Source organism: Phyllopteryx taeniolatus, chromosome 15 (genome assembly GCF_024500385.1).
Source record: "Phyllopteryx taeniolatus isolate TA_2022b chromosome 15, UOR_Ptae_1.2, whole genome shotgun sequence".
NCBI classification, from domain to species: Eukaryota; Metazoa; Chordata; class Actinopteri; order Syngnathiformes; family Syngnathidae; genus Phyllopteryx; species Phyllopteryx taeniolatus.
Window position 1 is genome coordinate 6474258 of NC_084516.1, and position 24225 is coordinate 6498482.

General features: G+C 40.6%; 1 protein-coding gene across 1 annotated transcript; it reads left to right on the forward strand.

Moving 5' to 3' along the window:
* The first annotated feature begins 357 nt into the window (after positions 1-357).
* Positions 358-3909, forward strand: LOC133489892 (ADP-ribosylation factor-like protein 3). The gene is made up of 6 exons (XM_061799135.1): positions 358-410; positions 2290-2433; positions 2502-2621; positions 2729-2779; positions 3031-3216; positions 3650-3909. The coding sequence occupies exons 1-6, from the start codon at positions 408-410 to the stop codon at positions 3695-3697; spliced, it is 552 nt and encodes a 183-aa protein (XP_061655119.1). The 5' UTR covers positions 358-407; the 3' UTR covers positions 3698-3909.
* Positions 3910-24225: the final 20316 nt, after the last annotated feature.

Sequence of the window (24225 nt, forward strand, 5' to 3'; positions counted from 1 at the left end):
AATTAAGATAAACATTTTGTACATAAACTGAGTGGCAAAGGCACTTAATATTTGATAAAAACATACTGTAAAATATTGTATATGACAGGATTTTAGCAGTAATATTTGCATATACTTATAATGAATCCTACTGTATTTTGTGAATTGTTTGTTCTATTCTGCATGCTTTCTGTTGGACATTGTGCATTTCTCATTCTTGACAAACGATGGTCACAAACCTAAAAAGTGTGAGATATAGTTTCATAACTTATGTGGGTTATTTTGTCATTTTTCATTCATTTGTCACTTTCACCACATATTTTTGTTGTTGTTGTTGTTTTCTTGACGTCACGCTGCAGTTCCACATGGTCAAAGCGATGTTAATCCAGTCAGCCTGAGCTGGAGCCACCAATTCACCGGACGACATCATGGTACGTTATCAATCCACATGCCTGTATGCTTAATAATTAGTCAATGATTGTTTTTTTTTGTATCATATTTGCAATTAATTTACATGTCTCCGAATGGGAAGGGAAAATGCCTTCTGTCAAAAGAAAGAGCGGGTGCCATTATTGCAAATTCTGATTGCGGCAGATGAAACTGTAGTGGTTGTCGTCTACTTTTATTGGACTATACTTTCAGTTATGAGCAACTGTTAGTGCAGGCTGTATTTTTATGTTCAAATCATTTCAGCACAAACTATTTAACAGTAGAAAAAAAGAGAAAGGTGCATATATAGCTTGTGCCAAGTCATAATAATGCATATTATTTTCTTTCCTCTCCTAAAACAGTCATTGACTAGTTCCTCACAGCCAAGCTTTCATAACCTGTAATCACTTGATTCCAATTTGTACATGTGACTTTTTGCAGAGTGGAGTGACAGTGTTTTATTCTTAGCCGCGTGGGAAGTAATTAGCTTGAGCCAAAGCCTTCCTGAACTGCTTTTGGACAGCGTCCATTCACCGTGTACATTCCTGATCTCAACCCGGTGGGAGATTTTTACCACAACAACACACACCACAGCGGCGGTAATATTAGAAGCAATATAGCTGAGCCTCTCAGCTCAAACATAATCTGTTCTGATGTAAACAGCACTGTACTGTCACCATCATCACGTTTTATTCACTGTACAAGCCACATTTCACCATTCAAAACGTTCATACAAACGTTAACCACACTGAGTCTTAACTTTGTCGACCGAGTCTTGTTACATTATTTCAACTTTAATACAAGGGTTGAAAGAAGTTTAAAGATAGTTTTCGATCACATGATCATCATTTGTTTGTTTGTTTGTTTGTTTTTTCATGTTTGTTCAACCTTGGGTTCATCGGCCCGTAACACATTTCCCCACGTGTTTGGGAGGTTTTGTTACCGTCCGAAGAAACTTATGTTGACCTTCTCGACCATAATTCCACAAGGTATGTTTGACACAAACATAACAGTGCTCGTCACCAAAAGAACAGTCAAGCATGGTGGCAGCAGCGTCATGCTTGGAGGAGGCTTTTCTTCAACTGGAACTGGGGCCTTAGCAAATATGCAGAGAATTATGAACAGTTCAAGATAGCAATCAGTATTTGCAAAAAAAAGAAAAAAGAAAATCTTCAGGCTTCTGCTAGAAAGCAAAAAATAAAATAAAATCACCAGAAAAGAACCTACTAGCACATCTGAAATTTATTTGGAGTTAATCAAAGGCACTTTAAATGGTGGCAGGTTAGATCAATTGTTCAATAGTGAAGAGTGTACATTAATGAACATTTCATTAATGGCATAAAAATGTAAATACTCTTCTGTTTATGCTGACTAACATTTGACACAAGTTTGAATGTGATTGGTTAATTCTGACCACAACCACTTCCCCATTTATAAAAGGGTGTGCGCACTTGTGCAACCACATTACTGTATTTCACTTCCCAACCGATTCATCGGTTGGCTAGTTTTATGGGCTGATTTGAGCTCTTTTTAAAAATGATCATAATCATTACCATTTATAATTCACCTCTAGGAAAGATTTGTTTGTTTGTTTTTGTTTTTTCAATTGAGTTATAAAGGTTATAGATCACATATTGGTGGGGGAGAAAAAAGTTGCGAAAAAATTTATCTTGGTGTCATTTTTATTTTTTTTTTACATCACAAAAACCTGGCATTTGAACAGGGGTGTGTTGACTTTTAATTCCCACTGCACTGTATTTGTATCATTCATCATCAATACTACAGAAGGAACATAACATCACTCTCACCATTGTGCGTTCAGTTGAACACGGTGTGGTGTAAAACGGCACGTGAAGCCTCGCGTGTGCACTCAACCTGCAGGGCCTGCTGTCCATCCTGCGGAGATTGAAGCAGCCTCAAGACCAGGTGGTCCGCTTACTGCTGCTCGGCTTGGACAATGCCGGCAAGACCACGCTGGTCAAACAGCTGGCCGCCGAGGACATCAGCCACATCACGCCTACACAAGTAAGGGACGCGCAACGTACCCGCATGCACGCGTTAGCGCTGTTGACGTCACCATTATGTGTAAAAAGCAGGGCTTCAACATCAAGAGCGTCCAGTCGTCTGGCTTCAAGTTGAACGTGTGGGACATCGGGGGGCAGCGGAAGATTCGACCCTACTGGAAGAATTACTTTGAGAACACCCATGTGCTGGTACGGCTTGCATCGCAACATATGTCATATCATATCATCGCAGTATGTATTCTCGTACATATTATGGACCGTGTATGTACAATTATTGTTATTACCTGTGCTTGCAGATCTATGTGATTGACTGCTCGGACAAAAAGCGGTTTGAAGAGACAAGTCTGGTGAGACTATAAATTGCCCATAGGTGTGAATGGGAGTGGGAATGGATTATGTTTACATATGCCCTGCGATTGACTGGCGACCAATCGAGGGTGTACCCCGCTTTTCTTGCCAAAAGTCACCTTAGATTCATTGAAGAATCCTGGATAGACTCCAGCTCAACTGTAACCCTTAATAGGGTTGACAAACATTTGCGGTCATCTCGCTATATGTTGTGTCGATGTTTGTCACAACAGTGTGGCTTTTTGTGCAGGAGCTGGCCGAGCTGCTGGAGGAGGACGACCTGGCCGGCGTGCCGCTGCTGGTCTTCGCCAACAAGCAGGACCTGAGCGCCGCCATGTCGGCCTCGGAGCTGGCCGAGGGTCTCGACCTGCACACGGTCCGAGATCGCATGTGGCAAGTCCAGGCCTGCTCGGCCGTCACCGCAGAGGGACTGCAGGTAGGCACGCGTGCTCGATGCAGACATACATAGCGCGAGAGTTGACGTCCCCACTAGATTTTTTTTACAATTGCCTAAATTGAGGCAGAGGTTGTACAAATCTGATCATGGCGCGTATGCCTGGCTCAAACACTTTTTCTAAGAAGTATTTCCTTGTTCTTAATATTTCCATTTTCTTAAAACGCTCATCGCCACCAAATCCACGAAAGCATCCAACACTTTGGCAGTAGGAAAGAAAATCCTCAACGGCTTTAGGCGTGACAACACCGCTCACAATGAAGCTGTGCAGTTACACTCCACTGCAAAACTACAACAATAACCCCAACAATTAAATGAATGCGTCTCTCCCACATGTTGCAATAAAAATCAACAATGTATTTACAACATGAGCTTTTGGAATGAAGCCCACTAAATCTGTTTTATTCCCAACCAGGATGGCATGAGCTGGGTGTGCAGGAATATAAGGTTTCTGAAGAAATGAAGATCGGATGGGTCTCGCTAAATTGATCTTTACCTGATCAAACAGAACTGTCACATTTTGTCAATCACTAAAGGTGTAAACATCTTTTGTTAACTTCACAGCCCCTTCAGAATCCAAATGAATGTACTGTATATAATGTAAATATGACCATCATTTCACTGTATACTCTATGCTAAAAAAAAGCAAAAAGAATTATGTCACTTGTCAGTTAAAAAAAATAAACTGACAAAAATTACAATCAAATCTGTGTGTTGTGTAATGTTCCAAAATAAACCCTAGAGGGAGACCTCTCACCGTTCCAACTTAAACTGTACAGTATGTTAGCAGTAGTCTACCTTTACGCAATTTATTTGTTTTTACAGTATTCAAATTGATGCCTTTATACCAAATACAGCACAAGGTAACTAAACAGCAACATTATATATTGATTGATAGACTGATTTTTATGCTCACATTGTGTTCATTTCGAATCGACAAGGTCGTACTGAATGAAGTAGAGTTGTGTCAGCCAAAGTCTGAAACACAATTTTTGGAAAGCTGTAGAAATTATTATTTTTTCTTTGTTTGTTTTTAATTGGCCACTGAAAAAAGTGGGATTTTCTAACCACGACCATTCTGCAATCACAGACCTGAAAAACAGCAGAAAAGGGGATCCGAGGGAGACTTTTTTGTTTGTTTGTTTGTTTGTTTTTGTTATGCCACTGGTTTATGTTCAGAAGGTTTTCTGTCTGGAAAAAAAGGGGGTGGGGGTGTTGTTGGCACTTTTGAGAACACTTTCGCAACCATAAAAAAAACTGGCCAAAAGTTGATATTTGGGGGCTTTTAGGGTCCAGACAGGGCCACTAATGTATCTTTGGAAAAGCAGCCTCTGCTTAATGTATTAAAAAATGATCAGAAACCAGCAAACTTGTATACAGTGGGTACAGAAATTATTCAGACCCTCTTAAAATTTTCACTCTTTTTTTTATATTTCAGCCATTTGCTAAAATAATTTAAGTTATTTTATTTTCCACATCAATGTACACACATCACCCCATATTGCCAGGGGAAAAAACTGAATTATCACACAGCCATAAGTATTCAGACTCTTTTCTCAGTATTTAGTAGAAGCAACCTTTTGAGCTATTACAGCCATGAGTCTTTTTGGGAATGATGTAACAAGTTTTTCACACCTGGATTTGGGGATCATCTGCCATTCCTCCTTCCAGATCCTCTCCTGTTCTGTGAGGTTAGATGGTGAAGGTTGGTGGACAGCCATTTTCAAGTCTCTCCAGAGATGGTCTGTTGGGTTTAAGTCAGGGCCATTCAAAAACAGTCACGGAGTTGTTCTGAAGCCACTCCTTCGGTATTTGAGCTGTGTGCTTGGGGTCATTGTCTTTTTTTAAGGTGAACCTTCGGCCCAGTCTGAGGTTCTGAGCACTCTGGAGAAGGTTTTCGTCCAGGATATCTTGTACTTGGCCGCATACATCTTTCCTTCGATTGCAACCAGTCTCCCTGTCCCTGCAGCTGAAAAACACCCCCACAGCATGCTTCACTGTTGGGACTGTATTGGACAGGTGATGAGCAGTGCCTGGTTTTCTCCACACATGCCACTTAGAATTAAGGCCAATAATTTCTATCTTGGTCTCACCAGACCAGTGAATCTTATTTCTCACCATCTTGGAGTACTTCAGGTGTTTTTTAGCAAGCTCCATGAGGGCTTTCATGTGTCTTGCACTGAGGAGAGGCTTCCGTCGAGCCACTCTGCCATAAAGCCCCGACTGCTGGAGGGCTGCAGTGATGGTTGACTTTCTAGAACTTTCTCCCATCTCCCAACTGCATCTCTGGAGCTCAGCCACAGTGATCTTTGGGTTCTTCTTGACCTCTCTCACCAAGACTCTTCTTCCCCAACTGCTCAGTTTGGCCGGACGGCCAGCTCTAGGAAGGGTTCTGATCGTCCCAAAACGTCTTCCATTTCAGGATTATGGAGGCCACTGTGCTCTTAGGAAGCTTAAGTGCAGCAGACTTTTTTGGTAACCTTGGCCAGATCTGTGCCTTGCCACAATTCTGTCTCTGAGCTCTTCAAGCAGTTCCTTTGACCTCATGATTCTCATTTGCTCCGACATGCACTGTGAGTTGTAAGGTCTTATATAGACAGGGGTGTGGCTTTCTTAATCAAATCCAAACTGTATAATCAAACACAGCTGGACTCCAATGAAGGTGTAGAACCATTTTAAGGATGATCATAAGAAATGGACAGCACCCGAGTTAAATATCTGAGTGTCACAGCAAAGGGTCTGAATACTTATGGCTGTGTGATATTTCAGTTTTTATTTTTTTATAAATCAGCGAAAATTTCAACAATTCATTTATTTATTCTGTCAATATGGGGTGCGGTGTGTACATTAATGAGGAAAAAAATGAACTTAAATGATTTTAACAAATGGCTGCAATATAACAATGAGTGAAAAATTTAAGGGGGTCTGAAAACTTTCCGTACCCACTGTATCTTAATGAACACATTTGCAGTGGACCCCATTGGATTTTACATTTGTTTTCACTTCGTCTTCAGTGGCACATTTGCAACATTAATCCAAAGTGACCAAGCGCTCTGCTGTGGTCCGACAGGACATTTACATAAAAGCCTTTTTCCACGACTAATAGCTCCCCGCTACAATTTGCATTTATATAGACCCCTTCATCGCGACATGATTTGGTGCCTTTGCCCATGATAAAATAAACCTCCTTTGGCCTTGAGTTACTGGCCTGCTGCCTCCTGTGTAAGCTTGGCTGCTTTTAATAGGAGCAGAAATCCCCAAAATGGACTTGTACAGTCATCCGGGATCGGTGTCATGTTTTCAAGGAGTGTGAACATACTTGCCCTTTACCTGTCGAGAAGTCACGTTCAATATTTAGCCAATGATTTGTCCTGTTTTTTTTCTCAACAGAAGTGCAAAAGGACAGCTACGCACAATTTGAGCAGGGTTTCCCAAACTGGGGTCCAGGGAACCCCAGTGGTCCAAAACCAGAGGTCCACAAAATAATTTGCAGCAAATTATAATTTAAAAATTGCATACCTACATATGGGATCCGGCGGCCAATAAAACATACATAATAAACCAATTACTCCTCCTACCTTTGGGTCAGTTAATAGCTCTGATATGATTGTGACATAGCACATAAATCTTACAACTCTGCGTGAATATAGTCTTTTTTTTTTCTTTTTTTTAAAGAACAAAACGCATACTAGAATAAAATCCTATATTTTCATTTTCAAGAATATAGTCAGATTTGTTTCGGGAATAAAAGCATTTTTTTCCGTGAATAAAAGACGTAGTTTTAAAAGAATAAATCAACATTTTTGAAATTCATTTTTTAAAATATAATGAGTCTAATAGCATAATTGCCTGCATCATTTTTAACTTCATACCACATTATTCCTAAGAAGAAAAATAATGTGTTTGCTAATTGTGTCTGTGTAGATTCTCAGTCAATCAGGTGCATAATCCGCAAAGGTTGAATTGAGGCAACTGGACTCTTCTTGCTTTTTGAATTTGTTGTGGTTTTTTTCTTGTTTTCCGAAAGGCAATTACACTATTCCCTTGTTAAATTCTGATTTTAAACATCATAATACTGTGACTTTTTCTTGGAAAAGTATAACTCTATTCTTGTTGGATTAAGATTTTTCATCCTGACAAATGTCTTTGTTCTTTTTCTCTTGAAAAGAAATGCTACTTCATTCTCATAACGTTACAGCTTTTTTTCCTCTTTGAAAAAAAAGGGAATTTGTTATTGTGAAATGACGACTTACGGTAATAAGACTATGCATTTAGGGGTAGACGTGTAAACTGTGTTGAATTGGTGTTAGGATATGAGAGGCGATGTTGAAAAAAAATGTCTCCCCTGTGAGTGCTCCCAAGATGTTGGTGAACCCCTGATTTAGAATCTTCAGTGAAGCTAACATGCATGTTTTTGGAATGTGGAAGGAAGCAGAGTACGTAGAGAACAAGCCGCGCAAACCCCGCACACGAAGGCCTTAGCTGAGATTCGAATCCTCAACCTGAGAACTGTGAGGCAGACGTGCTAACCACTGACCGACCGTGCGATCCAGCTCATGCAAATGTTCCAGAAGGTCTCCAAACGAGGACAAAGTCATGAATAAGGAAATGAAAGTCCGCCATGTGAGACTGAGAATTAAACACACACACACACACACACACACCCCACTTTCTCCTCTCCCACCAGGTTGCTTAATCATTAACATCAAATCCATGTGATAATCAGCCAAGCTTTAAGGAAAAATATACCCAATTACACACAAAGGTAGTCTGCAAAAGCTTTCCAATTTCATATCAAACAATGGCACTATAGCGTCAAGCGTCCTTGCCTTCCCCTAAGAACCAAAGTGCTTTTTTTTTTTTACCAAATAGAGAGTGGATTGGAGTGTTGGAGTTGTGGTTAACTGTGTGGCTCAATCTCAAGTGAGATGAGAGGCAGTCAGGCCTGCAGAGGGCCATAAATCACGGGACTTTCCCATCCACTCGGCCCTGCACGCCGGCCTCCCACACGGGGGACACCGAGGCCGTCGTCCGATTGACTCCTGAGGCCTCAGAGGTGGGGGAGAAAGGCGAGAGTATCCTCTGACTTAATTACAGCGGAGACAGCCTCACACTTGTGCAGATCAAATCAGTGTAAGATTGGGAAATAATGTATACAGAACAGAGATACACACCTGACAGTTTTGGGAAAATTGAGAGGAAAAATGAGTCAACTTTACAGACAATGGTCGGTCAGGGCAGCATAAACAATGATGTATTGTTTTTATATTTAAAAAATATACTCTTTTATTTTCAATTAACATTCAAAGGTAATTTGAATAATTAATTCAAGTAAATGTGCTTGTAATCTCGTTGCAATTGTGAGTGAGTACTGTATTTCGACTTGGGTTAGGCATGTGACTCTATTTCCTTGATCAACTTTGGTGAAAACTGACATCATCAAATCAAATAATTATTAATTAGATATTAAAAATATTCAAAACTAAAATCTTGTTTTATATGTAATTATAATACAAAATGAAAAAAGATTTTTTTCAAAAATCATTTGAACATTTCTTTTAAATTACAAAAAAAATAAAATAATGCATTTTTACACGTACATTTATTTAGATTATTTTTACAGCAACTGTTTTAACAACCGGAACATTGAATTTGCTTAGCGGAGGTGTTATTGACTTCTTTATGCAGCGAGCAAGTTGAAAGTGAATCAATGGCAACTCTGCTGGATAAGGATGAAAAAAAAACTAATGGACAGCATTTTATCAGACATGAAACAGCTGTGTTTAGCTTGTCGAGCATTTACACAATATATGTCAGTAGATGCGGCAGCAACAACAACAACAACAACAACAACAACAACAACAAAACGGTTTATTAGAGACGAAGTCAACATTCATCCGTGTTGTCTTTGATTAAAAGTTAGTGGGTAACAGCCACTAAAAGGAAATAGGCCTGGGCAGCAATTACACGCTCGGGGATTGTTTGTTTGGCCCGCGGAGTCCCTCCTGGCTCGTTCCCGGGACACTCCTTTATGATGAAGCAGATAAGTGCAGCTCGTGGATGATAAAACTAATAGCAAATGTCTACATTCCTCCCGTAGCTCCTTTGATGTGCATGTGTGTGTACGCTATAATAAAACTGCAGTCAGTCACAAACAGCGAGGGGACTATAAAAATGATCAGGGGGGCTCTATCAGCTGGCGGACAGCAGTGGACACTAGGGGAGCGGCTTGGAGAATAGTGGGGGTCAGCAAGGTGGGCGTGGGGCCGGTTGGGGGTCCTCGGCTCCGGAAGTGTCAGAGTCGAAATGAACCCGGGACTTGTGCTTTAATAGAAGTCGTCCATCCAAATATACGCAGCATTGAGCAATACCAGTGTAATGATATCGATATCGGAATCATGTTTATGTTTATTATGTGAATTACCGATAAACTAAACCAAAACTAACCTCCAAGTCTTCTTTCTCTAGACAATTATTAATTTACCTGCTAACTTGCTGTTCAAAGTTGGTTGCGCTCTGCTGTAATACGGTTCCAGCCAGACTTCTGTTAAAGTGCACTGTGTACTTAACGCTGGTGTTTCGCAACTGCTACATCTACGTATCATATTGTTTTAGCAGTTTGCAAGACTTCTCTGTCTTCTCCTGGTCTCCGTTCTTGTGGGCTGTGTCACATGTTTACCGACTCCTTGTCCGCCTTTAGTGATAATGATGAATGAATTTGATTTGCCGCCGTGAAGGCAAGGGTTAGTGACTTAGAGGAGAGGACAATGTTTAGCCGTGCTAGCGAGCCAGCTAAATTTAAATAATAATTTTTTTTATTTTAATGGCAGCAGCTCTTATAACTACGTAGTCCGAAGTGTTTGAAGCCATTTTCACGCTGAGGCCGATACGATGACGTCGCCAACAAGCGTCCTCGCTATTGGTCGATAGAGACCAAATCTATACCGTCGGCCAAATTCATACCGTCTACGGCAGGGGTGTCAAACTCATTGTTGCCACGGGCCACATCGTAGTTATGACTTTCCTCGGAGGGTTGTTACTACTGTGAACCCATATAAATGAAAGATTACATCATATTATTACATAGACTAAACACAACACGTTGATGAATAAGCAGTCTGGAAATCAGAAGCCTATAAAAACATGTTTAGCAATTATTACATTTCTTTTCAAAGGGGGATTGGTAACAAAAAATATATGCTTGCAAATATCTCAATGTTATTACACCAGAACACAACGAGCAATTTTGATTTGCTTTCGTGGGCCAGATAAAATGATGTGGCGGGCCAGATCTGGCCCCCGGGCCGCCAGTTTGACACCGGTGCTCTACGGCATATACCGCACACCCCTACTCCATACCACAGGATAATCGCTCAAGGTAATCTTTAAGAGACATCCGAGAATCAGCCTGATTTTATCTTCAAATTCAGCCTAATTATCATTATGTGCGTATGCCGCTTATTTGGCTATCCTTCCATTTCTCGTCTCAATTACGACATCCGTGGCTCGGCGCAACTCAGTGCTGACCACACACAAAAGGATTTGCAATGGTAAATATGGAACATGTTTAACATTTATGATTGTTGACCGTTGTCACTTTTAACACATACGCTAAACCACAAGATAATCGGTCCAGATCATCTTTTAGAGACATCGGGCCTTTGCAAACTCTGATCGGAATATCTCGTCCATACTGTAGCGTGGGGTGTGTTAAGAAAGATTTTTCAAGCCCTTATCTGCTCAAAAAAAAGGTTTTTGAAGATAGCCTGTGACGCAGCTAACCCGAATGCCATCCGTTTTGGTAGCTTATCAGCACAACATTTAAAGTGCAACTACGTGTGAAGAACCAATCGCGAGTTAATGAAAATGTCACAGCTCCAAGCTAATGCTAATACATTGTCTGTATTTGAGTGCACAATATGATGTGGATTGACATAATGAGCAGATCTATCGAGCACGTCCGTCCTGTTACACGCACTTAGCTGCTCACATCGCCGCCAGTGGGACAATCATGTCCGCCAGATAATAACGCGCGTAAAGCGTGCCGGCGGCCAATCGCTCGACGGCCGACCGGCCGCTGTCTCGCTCGTCACTCGCAGAAAGGTCAGGGTTCACTCTCTTGACACCTCGTCGACCTCTGACCCTCAACTGCACCGGCAGGAAATAACACTTTCCGTCGCCCAAAACGTTTCCCGGATTGACTGATTGCCCTTATCATTTGACGGATTCGCTCGGCTTCTCTTTCCCTGTCTGCGAGCCCCCAGCCCCCCAACCCCACGCACCCCCGTCCCACCACTTTTGTCCCTGCCTGGCGCTCATAATTCGACTCTTTATCACCTCGCACCGAGAGAGGGACGCGGCGCCATCCGTCACTGCGGCCGCACGCTGACAGCTGCTCGCACATGCATGGATTTTTACATTTGACTCTATCGGCGGAATTACTTCACTGTAACCGATTCAATATTCCGCAAATGAGCCGACCGTGCGGCGTATCGTGCGACACGCACGCTCCGTCGGAAGAGCCTTCATCGATTTCTCCAGGGCTCGGCGTTCGGATACTTCGGAACAAAAACACAATGAATCATTTGACTTTTGTGATTCACATGTTCTGGTGCGTTATAGTAAGAAAGCTGGCATCATTAGGAATTAGTATTCTTATGACCAATGAATGAAACAATTGGCCTCCTCAACACCTGATACGATTGTATGTCATAACAGTACAGATGAAAAAGTCTCAAGGGCCCACGAAGTGAACATGAAGGCTGCCATTTTGTATGGAAGCAGCCATTTTGGGTGAATTATAAGTCTTCTTCGAATGAATTTGCCCAAATGAGCTCCGATCGGAAGCAGGAATCGAAGCGGTTCCTCTCGTTCACTTTAAATGCAGCGAGTGGTGCACTGATAGTCTTTGACATGGCCGAAGAAGAAACTTGATTTGCTCGTCTGGGAAGTTTGAAGTGCCCAAAGTACGTTTACAGTCATGAGTGATAGTCGAGAGAGTTTGCTCTTCTTGACTCCCCAGATAAAAGTCAGAGATTTTAAAATGGTAACTTGACGAACTAGGCAAGTTCATCCGTTTCCTGGGGGTTTCCACTTCAGCCGGAGTGAACAGGGGGGGCTCGCTGTCACTCCGAGGCAAGCTGGCGTATTACCATCGCTCCTTTTCTGTCACTCTTCTGTACTCTTAACACCGTTAAATACGTGGAGGCACACGGGATGCAGTTCAACGTGCACAGAAGCGACCTTCACTCTCTTATAGTTAAGGGAACTTGCTCAAATAAGCTCCAGTCGGAAGCAGGTATCCGAGACAGACGGCCAATGATAAAAGCTTTTTAGCCTATGTCGTTTAATGTGGACAGAGCGCAGTGGCAAAGTTGAATCATGATTTTGAGGATTCTTTATAAGTTAAAAAAAAAAATAGCCCCCCAGCAACAGTTTCATCGATCAACAGTAAATGTGTTTTAGCTTTTTGTCCACATGCAAAAAAAAAAAATGAAAAATAATAAAATACATTTTAGGCCGGTGTGAAGAATTTCCAGAACTCCTTCATTGTCTTTGTGTGTAGTCGGGGAAAATGTCACTTTTTGGCTCGTGTCTTGGAATCTTGGAAACGAATCTATAACAATAGTCATCTTTTTAGAAAAGTGATGCTTTGAGGATAAAGCCATAATTTCATGAGAATAGTCATATAATTATTGTACATAAAAAAGTTGTGTAAAAAAACAAAACAAAAAAAAAGTCTGCATAGACATGATGCGTACTGCAAAAATGTGTAATACAACAACAACAAAAGTGTAAACAAAAAAATACTATGAAAAAGTTGTAAAAAAAGAATAAAATCAAAGTTACAAGACAGAAGTTGTCGTTTTACAGGGACAATGGAATATTTTTATGAGTAAAGTAAAGTAACTTCAAACGAGTTAGCTGGACATGATGTGCCACATGTAGATAAACAAATTCATTTAGTAATAGAACATGTCTGATGATTGGCAAATAATGGGTGGGGAAAAAAACATTGACGTAAAAATATATTTGAAAATGAAAGGAAAAAAATGTAATACAAATAAAAAAATAATAATGAATTAAAATACCAAAAAAATACAATTTAATTTTAAAAAACGGAAATTTAAAAAGGATTATTTAAAGAAAAAAACAGCCACGCCATTATCTGTATGATCAAATGAGCAAAACATTTCCTGCAGCAGTAAAGTGTTTTATAATGTTGGCATTGTACTGTTGGAACAAGACTCCTCTACAGTATTTCTATTTAAAGACAGAGAAAGGGGAAAATATTTTTCGAGGGGCTTTTATTTTGTTTGTACATTGCCGCAGCTTTTTATGGCTTGCTTGCAGGCGCGCGCGCGCGTGTGTTTGTATGTGCGTGTGCGTGCGTGCGCGCGCGAGCGAGCGAGGCGACGAAGAGAGGGAATAGAAAAGAGGTGGAGAGCATTCTCAATTTCCTTCTAAAAAAGAAAATTCATTTGCAGTTGCTAATGTAATGTCATCGTTGTGTTTACCGAGCGTGGATGATGTATAGGGGATGTTGCATTGAGTGAGACTGCTTAATGATGCATAGAATTAAGTCTGTGGCTTTCAGCTGAGCTCCCGTACTCCCCCCACTCCACATACACACACACACACACTTCCTGCTTCCTCCCGTTTTACCTCCTTTAATCCACACCATCCTCCTCCTCTTCCTCACCTCGGCAGCCTCTCTCTTCTTTCCCCTCCTGTCGTGGACTGTTGGCCACACGTTGCTCTGTGCTCTGTTGCCTTCCTCCATCCATCACTGTGAGGCGGTGCGGGAGGGTGGTGGGTCTGTGGGTGGGGTGTAGTGCGGTGCACTGTCGTAGAGGAGGGGGGGGGGGGAAGGGGGAGGAGGGGGGGGGTGATATAAAGAAGGCGAGTAAAAATAACATACGGTTGAAGAACAATAAGATGGGTGAAAACACACATGCAGGATTGAGTTTAAAAGTCACTGGACAGTTCATTAGGTACACCTGCCGACACGCTGCTTTTGAAATGCCAGGTTTTTGTCATATAAAAGCAATGGGACCCTCGTCTTTAAAGTTCCTGGAGGTTAGAAGTATCAGCACAATCAATTCCAAATATCAGATCAGTGTTAGCACAAAACCTTCATGTTTCTGACGCAGAAAGCAAAAAAAAAGCCAACTAGAACATCTGAAATTTATTGAGGCTAATGAGAGGCACTTTTAATGGTGGCAGGTCTGTGCCGACTCCCTTTTAACATAGGTTTGAATGTGATTGGTTAATTCTAAACAGCCAGACGCCCAGTTCTGAGGGTGTGCACACTTGTGCAACTACATTATCTCAGTTGTTTATTTTTACTCTACCTCCCAAAAACGTTTTTTACAATTGAGTTTTACATGTTATAGGCCACATTAATGCAAACATTCTTTTTTTAATATCACATAAATTTGGCATTTGAACAGGAGTGTGTAGAATTTTTAGAGCCACTGTTCAATAAAAATTCTGCCTTTACAAAAATAATGCTCATATATCACACTTCAGGAGGCTTTTAATATTTTGGGTCAGAGCATAAGAACCGATGAGAGTCAATCAAAGCTCAGTAATTGGATTTCACTGGAATTCGAACTGCTCTAAGTGCTAGAGGACTATTGTTTTTTCTCAATGTCTTTATGTGTCCAAAGTGTTCTGTAAATTGACTGTCTGTTGTACTAGAGCGGCTCCAACTACCGGAGACAAATTCCTTGTGTGTTTTGGACATACTTGACAAATAAAGATGATTCTGATTCTGATTCTGATTCTGATTCGGATGTGTTAGTGTGCTTAATAAAGTGTCCGGTGGGTGTTTAATTCAAATGCATGCTGCAAGAATTATTTAAATTAAGGAATAATATACTGTCGATCTTATAGCAGATTTTTACCTGTAAAAAACTAAATAAAATAAAAGCAGTTACCCATCATCTTGGCATATTGTTTTCTATCAGAATCAGAATCAGAATCATCTTTATTTGCCAAGTATGTCCAAAACACACAAGGAATTTGTCTCCGGTAGTTGGAGCCGCTCTAGTACAACAGACAGTCAATTTACAGAACACTTTGGAGACATAAAGACATTAACAAAAAACAACAACAAACAACAATTGTGCAAAAAGATGCAGAGTCCTCAGTTCGAATGGCTAATATCGCAATAGTCCGGTGCAATGACCATTGTGCAAAGGGCACTGAGACTTCAAGGAGTGTATGCGGTTTAAAGTGACGAGTAGTGCGATAATCTGGGACAATGGTTGTGCAAATGTTACAGATACTCCTCAATCAGTGTGCAAATGGAGCAGATACTACTCTGGCATGAGTGGCCACTATATGCAAATAGTGCAGCACGGCGAGACAACTACAGTGAGTGCACGAGTAATACATAATACACGTCATCTCTATGTTACGGAATAAAACACACACGTACAGCAGTTATGATTGCATTACAGGAAACTGAGAAATGCACGCTGCATTGAATGCAACGTGACGCTAGAGGTGTTCTGTGCAGCCGACCAAACTCAATGCAGCTCTGCTTACCTTTTGGATTTGACATGACAGCAAGGAGTTCGCACCCACGTGGGTGTGGGTGTTTTTGCAACATCGTGTTTCACACAATGGAGTCCGGGCATTGCTTGAAAGTGGCTCCAGATCTTCGCCCGGCCTAGTGACAGCAGAGTCCAAAGTAAAACGCAAGACTTGAGGCAGCACTGCACTGTGTGGATGTGGCACACAGACACATCACCAAACAAAAATGGCTGTAATATTACAGGAAGTACTCTTCTTCTTGGTTTGTGTCTGCATGACTGTATTATACTGCCTCCCAGTGGCCGAGGCGGGCGCACCAGAAGGAGCGGCACAATGAATTGATTTGCAGATGATGCACAAAGTGTTTAATCCTTGTTATTTCTCTATGTTTTTTGATAAAGTACAATATAACGTGCCATTTGTCCTTTAAAAACACAAAACACGCTTTGATGTGTGTCGTGTTTCCCAATACGAGACCAGTCTGGCCTCGTTAGGACGGACGACACAAAACACATGCTAGTTGTCGGACGTCATTTTGTGTGTGTTGATATTTCTCTCTCTCTCTCTCTCTTCCACTCTTCCACTCTTCCACTCAGTCAGTCCGGCTATGATGCATTCCGTCCTGCTCCATTCATCATTCCCGACGCGCACACGCACGCACACACATGCGCGCACACACACAGAATTATTATTTCTCTGACGGGCGAGTGCTTGAAAACAAATCCATTTCTCTGGCCATCAATTTATCATTTGGAATGGCGGAGTCACAGTTGAGTTGTAAGGGGCGAGGGACACGCGCCCGCGCGTGTGTGTGTGTGTGTGTGTGCGTGCGTGTGTGTGTTTGCACGTGTGTGTGTGTCTGTGTAGAAGCAGATCTGCAAGTGGACTGTATCTGTGAGAGATCTCTGTGAATTTGGGAGAATTTAAAAGCTGTGGGTGTATGTATGTATGTGTGTGTGTGTGTGGGTGTGTGTGTTCATGCGCGCGTGTGTGTGTGTTCTTCTTCACCTGATGTCAGTGTGATAATTTATCACTCCTCCTAGCTTGGCTGACAAACTATTTGCAGGAAAATGAGTTTTTCCGCTACGGATTTGTCCTCTGGGAATAGAAAAAGGGGGAACTGCTGTACGTGTGTGTTTTATTCCGTAACATAGAGATGAATGTTTGTACACACACACACACACACACACACACACATTCATTCATGAGGACTTGAGCTCTCCAGTATTTATTGGGGGGGAGAAAAAGGAGGAGGGGAGGTTCTTGAAGATAAATGAGGTAAATTAATAGAGTCACTGAGGGAAAAGATCCGCTTCCGCACCAGCAGATCTGCTCGTGACGCACACACACTCACACTCATACACACCTGCCTCTCCACCCTCGCAACCCCCGGCCCCCCCGTCAACCTCTCTGAGCCCCCGTTTGCCCTCCTGCAAGATGACAAATGTAACAGTGGGCCACACAGCCTTGAGAACATAATGTCAGTTTAGATCAACAGTGGCACGAAAAGCAAATATCACAACATCAACACTGCATTACAAGTGTGTGTGTGCCGCGCGTGTGCGTGTTTGTTGCCGCCATTACGACAATGGCTGACCAGGGGTCACCATCTTCCATTCTCACTCTCAAGCTCATCAAGCAAGATATTGACAATGTGCTTGACGGAGAATTACACGACAGTAAAGGCCTAATTAGGCGGCCGTTACCCCGGGCCATCCGTAATCGCCCCAACACGACGCAGCGGCGGGACGGCGCCCCAAAAATAAATCTCCCCCCCCCCCCCTCCCCTCCTCTTAATGCCTGTTAGCATTACTGTGTTCACATTTTTTTCTCCACTTTATCGTTCGCTAAACAGCCAACGTCAGCAGCCGGCTCGTCGGTGTAATGAATGTATAAGTAGTCAATTTGTGGGGTTAAAAAAGACTTTTCATTTGAAATAACAAAATGCTTTCAGAGATAAAAAAAAAAAAAAAAAAAGAAGTCTGATTGTGTTGTGTGTATTTAGGAGATAATTAGTGTATTTCTGCAGCATTGTGCAAATATCTCAAGGACAGTTTCAAGGGCTCTTTTTTTTTCAAACGTGTTTAAAATAGCAAACTATGCAACATGTATGATCACTCAAACTGAAGTTTAATCCAACCAAATTCATTTTTTTGGGGAAAGCATTTTATAATATTGCACTTGAGAAAACAGAGTACTTACATAATGAAATAGAATATAAAGCATGAAACAGTTTGTGCATCGCGATTTAATGCTGCAATCCAATTGAGTGTGCTGCTCCTTCTGGAGTGACCGCCTTGGCCACCGGGGGGCAGTATAATACAGTCATGCTGACAGAAACCGAGAAGAATTGACTTCTTCTACAGCAGTACAACTCAGTGAGTTGCTGTCATTTTTCGCAGAGGATAAAGAATATATGACTGTGAGTGTTAGTGTTGCATACGCTGCCTGCATGTGTTTCTTCTGCTTGTGGTCAAATAGAAGTTGTTTAAAAGTTTACAGCAACATCGTTGCTAGTCTCATTAAAGCTATGACGTTTTGCATTGTGTGTTAGTATTTAAACTAGCAGACTTGCTGGTGCGATTAAATACACAAGGTGTCATCGTGTAATTGTTTTTATTTGTGTGTGTGTAGTTTGAAAGTAAAGTGGGAGTGGCAAGAAACAGCTTGAAGCCAAACTGCTGCTTATTGTGAAGTTCGCTGCCACTGTAGCAAGCGTTGTTAATGCAAATTTCTTTGTTTTTTTTTTTAAATTAGTCAAGCGACAGCTGTCAAAAAACACTTTTAAGTCAGGGTACCACTGTATGTGTCTTGGCTCAATAAAGGTTATGTAAAGGGGTGTAAATCCCTCGATTATCGTGGGGGGGGGGGTTAGGTTCCAGACCACCTCTTAAACAGTAATGCACAGTAGTACTGTACGCTATATACATTTTATTCCTCGTAATGTGTTATATTTTTTTTCAGTTTCAAAGCTTTAGGCAAGGAAGCGTTTAATCTACCACAAAACATTTAGAGCATACACTCAAAATCCCGTGATATGGTGAATTATGCATGGCATGAATATGAAAAACAAAATCCGCCGTGCACGGAATCCGCAACAGGTGAACCGTGATATGGCGACGGAGCACTGTACAATGCGGCCTGTCTACGGTTTAGTCGCCTCCTCCTCGTGGCGTGACGAGATTGTAATGACAGCGTGTCGCCATATGGAGGACGGCCATGTTTGGGGTTGTCGATGCTCGTCCTCCGTGTTGTCACGTCTTGACCCCCCGCCGCCGCCGTCCCGTACCATCTGTTTTGCTCCCTCATCCCGGCCGTCCACCTTTGTCTTTCCCTTTGTCGCCTCCCGCGCCCCGCATTTCCGCTTTGGGTTTGCCCTTTGACCCCACCGCCCAACCGAACCCTCCCCTCCTCTTCCCCTCCCTTTCTACTCCCATCAGCACCCCAAATCTTCTTGTTCTTCTCTTAAACGCCCCCCACCCCCCACCCTCCCTTCGTCTTGAGTCTTTTTGAGCGGCTAATAACTGTTGCCGGCATGCGGCGCACAAAATCCCAGCATGCCGGCCTTTGTGCGGCGCACAATGGCGCGCGATGGCGTGCAGGCTGTCAGCAACTGGGAGGCTCGGCCCGAGACCGATGTTCAGGCCGCGTGGGTCGACGGAGTCAGCGCCTCGTCCTAAGTGGTGGGAAGTAACCAAATAGGCCTACAAATACTTCCTTTCTGCACTTAAGTCGATTTTTTCACATATCTGTACTTTGAGTATTTTTCTGATGACTTTTTGTTCTTTCTCCCTGCATTCAAACACAGATATCTGCACTTCTGAATCCCTACTTTGTCTAAATGTGTCTGGCTCTTCTTCTCCAGTGTAAAAACCGCAAGCTTCTGGCGCTCAAAAATTCTCCATCCAATCTGAAAAAATACATACAGGCAAGATGTTCAATCATTTTTTCAGTTGTTATCATTAGCTAATTCTGCATATATATATATATATATATATATATATATATATATATATATATATATATATATATATATATATAATAATTTTTTTGTTAGTCAGTTGACAACCTTGGCAGAGTTATGGCAACATGGTGTTTTGAGTTGAGGGAAAATGGGTATTGCTCGGTGAGTTTGTGTCCATTTTTTCCTCCCGTTGGGCCAAGTTACAAAAATGTATGTTGTAAAGTATATAATTAACTGTGAAAATTCATTTTTACTTTTGTTCTTAAGTATATTTCAGGGTCTTAATTAAAGGAGTCGAATCAGTGCTTGTATTTTTACCAGCCATCAGTATCTGTAATTTTACTACTACTTTTTACTTTGCGCTCTACATTCTATCTGTTACCTTTTTCAACCTCCACAGATGACGACACGACGTAAATACAAATGTAAATATGGAGAGGTCAGGTTTCTTCAAAAAAAGAGCATTCAAGATGTTTAATGCCTCCCGCAGCTGAAGATTACTGTCAAATTAAACATAACACAAAGAGAATTTCACGTTGTGTATTTAAAACAACCACATACCCGCCTGCTACCTCAATGCTAACATACAATAGGAAACTCCATAGGCACACGGGCTAACGATTAGCATCGAAGTGGCGGTGTTGTTACCCTTTAAGCAACAAATATCTGGATACAAACGATGCAGACAGATAATATAAAAATGCTTGCAGGCATATATTCTTCATCCTCTGCGAAGAACGACTGACATTACTGGCGTGATGAGAAAACGAGAGGAGCTGAGTCTGCAGTTTGCCTTCATTTCAATAGGGAAAGATGATTTGTGTTTTGAGTTACAAGCGTGGATAAAAGTTTTTTAACTTGTTTCTCAAAGCACCACTGTGCAAGTAAGGTATTTTTTCACTTGTTATCATTTGCTATTTCAGCATTTTGCTTGCATAAAAGTCTTAAGTTAACAAAAGAGGGAAACTTTTGTGTAAATGATTTTTTGCATTGTGCTAAGTTAGCTAAACAGGTATTGCATTTATTATTTATTTATTTTTGCTTCCATTCAATGGACAGGGTGCTGCTCCTTCCGGTGTGCGTGCCTTGGCCACCTGGGGGCGGCATGATACAAGACATTAAAGATACAGTAAATACAGAGACGGTCACAGCTCCTCAGTAAGACGCAGTAATATAAGTCGTTCTGTACAGAAGTTAAATCAACCAATCCCATTTTAAAACTCATGTTAAATAGAATACATCGAGATGCTTACGATGAAATATATTAGTGTGTGCAAATCATTACATAAGGCAACGTCGTTTACTTGTTTTAAAAAGACGTGTAGTTTTGACAATCGTCAATCAAACGTCGGCTTATTATGGAGGCAGCGCTGTATACATATTTTAGGGGAGTGAGAGTTGCACTCAAGCGGAAGCGCGGCTGGAGGAAATGTGAAATGTGTGTTTTCAGCACTTGGGAGGAATGTGTGGCCTAATGGGCTCATCAATAGCGAGGCTATTATGACCTCATTATCTGCCTCATCTCGACTCACTGACCACAAACACACATGCGCCCACTTATAAAATTGTCATTAAGTGGGCTTTTCCCTAGGAAGCATTCATCTTATTGGGGGGGGGTGCTGCGGCAGCGCACGCGCACTGGCAGCAGAGACACAAGCGCGTGCCCGACAAAACAGCTTTATTTTAGGACTTACATTGCTTTAAAATCCATGACAGGATTTTGGCAAATTTCACAGATATATATCTATATATATAGATATATATATAGATATATATTTTTAAAGGAAGGAATAAATGACCTGATGCTAATCAATCAATGAAGCTTGTTAAACACGTTGTACAGTGTGCCCATTCGAAAGTGTTTAAGTGACCTTTCACCTCATATTGACACCTGTCCCCCACAGGACACTTTTTTTTTTTTTTTTTTTTTTTTTTTGCTTACAAATCTGGACAGAGACCCAACCATCCCCCCCGCCCCCTCCAACCTCACTTTCAAACAAGACCCCCAACGCCATTTTTTTTTTGTGGATTTTGATATTCTCAGTCTGTTATCAACTATTACTCCAAAATCTAATTGAGATTAAATGCAACTATAATGCCAAAAAAAAAAAAGTTTTACAATGATAAAGATAAAACATCAACGTGAGAGGTGTTTGTAATATTTTGCTCATAAATGAGTGGACAGATGATGATGCATAATAGCCACAATCATCTTTTTCTGACAATGTCAAGAAAAACTGACAGTACTTATCTTTATTACGGATTTTTAAAAAATGCTTACTTTAAATCGTAATATCATGCAGATCTACATATTGTGACCAGTGAATTCATTTTTTTTCCCGTTCTGCCTAATATCACTGGACATTGTGAAATACTTTTTTAACACATAAATAAATTAATTAAGTTGTTTCTATGTTATATTTACATATATATATATATATATATATATATGTGTGTACATTTATTATATTTTAAACGCAATAATCATGGCAATATCCTTGCATTTTTTTTAGGGTGAATATAATTTTTAAATGAAGCACTTTTTCCTTGTCATTTTCTTGAAGAGCCAAATTGACAATCAGTCATAATGGTTTTTAGTGTGTCATTAATCTGCAAATAAATAAATACATACATTTAAATTGTTTTTAATTATTATTATTGTTTTTGCTGAAAATGTAGTTTTTTTTTATGAATGGAGGTGTGTTTTTTTTACCATTTTTATACTGAACACAAACCCTCGAACCACTTTGAAATGATATACTGTTTGTGTGTGTGTCTGTGTGTGTGTGTGTCCTTTGAAAAAGAGGAGCCCTATCATTAAGCACAATAATCCACACATTCAGTATCATGACGTCTGATAGCAATCTATAGTTGTTATGTTTCTAATCCCTTGTTAAACTCCCGCTAACCTCTCTCCTGTGTGTTGTCAACTTGTCCCTGCAGGCGTCATCTCGCGCGTGTGTGTGTGTGTGTGTGTGTGTGTGTTTGTGTGTGTGTGTATTTATTGCAACAACACTCGGCCCCATTGTCTTGCATTGCTGCGAAGAGGAAGGAAAAAAAACACTTCAGTCACCAGTGAAGCTCCACTCATTTAGACCATTCATTCTTGCCTTTTTTTTCCCCCTTTAAAAAAAAATAAAATAAAAATACCCCCGAAAAAGAGCAGATAAAGTCCAGCGCCCACCGCGGGGGTGTTGTATTGCTGTCATTAGAGGTGTTGTGTTTGTTTAACAGACTGCTGAGAACAACCTTAACAACCTTTGCGAGTGTTGGCACCCTGCTGACACCTGACGTGAGGCCTGCAGACTTACTAACTTTTTTTTTTTTGTTCCCTCCTCACACTCTCCGCAGAAAGAAAAAAAAACAGTCGTGCTTTAGAAAAATACAATTAAGTCATAAAACAGCTATTAAAATGTATTTGACAGGGGGGGGGGGGGCGGGGGAGAAATAGGACAAAAACATCTCTGCAGAAAGCGCACAATCCCAAATCGAAATACAATGACGTCATTAAACAGCTATTAAAATCCATCCACCTAGTTTGCATAGCGCTTATCCTGAAAGCATCTTGGTTAAAAAATAATAATAATAATAATAATAATAACACAAAAAAAGTTGTAACCAACATCATTATTTAATAAATTCATATTGAGTCATAAACCACTACAAACTTTATATAACAATATATTTCATCATTTATGCTGTAAATTATTCACATTGCAATGTTCCGATTACAAAAAAAAAACGTCTAATCAACAAAAAATATTGCCTTGACAATTTAGGTTTGAAAAAACAACATGTAAAATCATGAAAACTATTAAAAATGTATGGAAAACCCCCACAGGAAAATGTATGGTTACATAAATCAAATTACCAATCATACAAAATGTATACAAAATATTACAATCAAGCTGTCAAACAACTATTAGAATAATAATTATTTAAAAATATATATTAAAAAACTTATGAAGACACACACTCCTATCTTAAAAATATAGTTAAAATATGATTAAACACAACAAAATACAGAAGATATGTATTGTGGTTTAATGCTAATGCTAATATACTATATAAACATGATTAAAACATATTGATTGTAGAATTGCAACAACATTGTTCTTCACTTTCATTTTTATTTCATTGTCATGGAACAAAAAAAAGATCATGAAAATATGTATTTCATCCTGCTTCGAAACCCATGAATATTTTTTTTTTAAAGAAAGAAATATTTAGAATGAATGTTCTTCTGTTAGTTGCAGTTGTTGTGTTTTGACAACTATAAAATGAGTAATATTGGCCGTTGGGTAACATTCCCTCACAATCCTTTGATAAAAATGAATCATGTATTTTTATACGGAAAACTCAAGGCTTAAATAAAGTGGATGGAATCTAAAAAGAACAACTTTCTTATTCAGATGCTTTACGCGCTTCTTTTCTCTTTGCGCAAAGCATCCAAATAAGAAAGTTGTTGTGAAGCTGTGCAATCT

Excerpts from the sequence above, each read along its gene's own strand:
- LOC133489892 (XM_061799135.1), top strand. Across the intron at positions 2,622-2,728 it reads TTGAGAACACCCATGTGCTG|ATCTATGTGATTGACTGCTC; the intron begins GTACGGCTTGCA and ends CTGTGCTTGCAG. Across the intron at positions 3,217-3,649 it reads TCACCGCAGAGGGACTGCAG|GATGGCATGAGCTGGGTGTG; the intron begins GTAGGCACGCGT and ends ATTCCCAACCAG.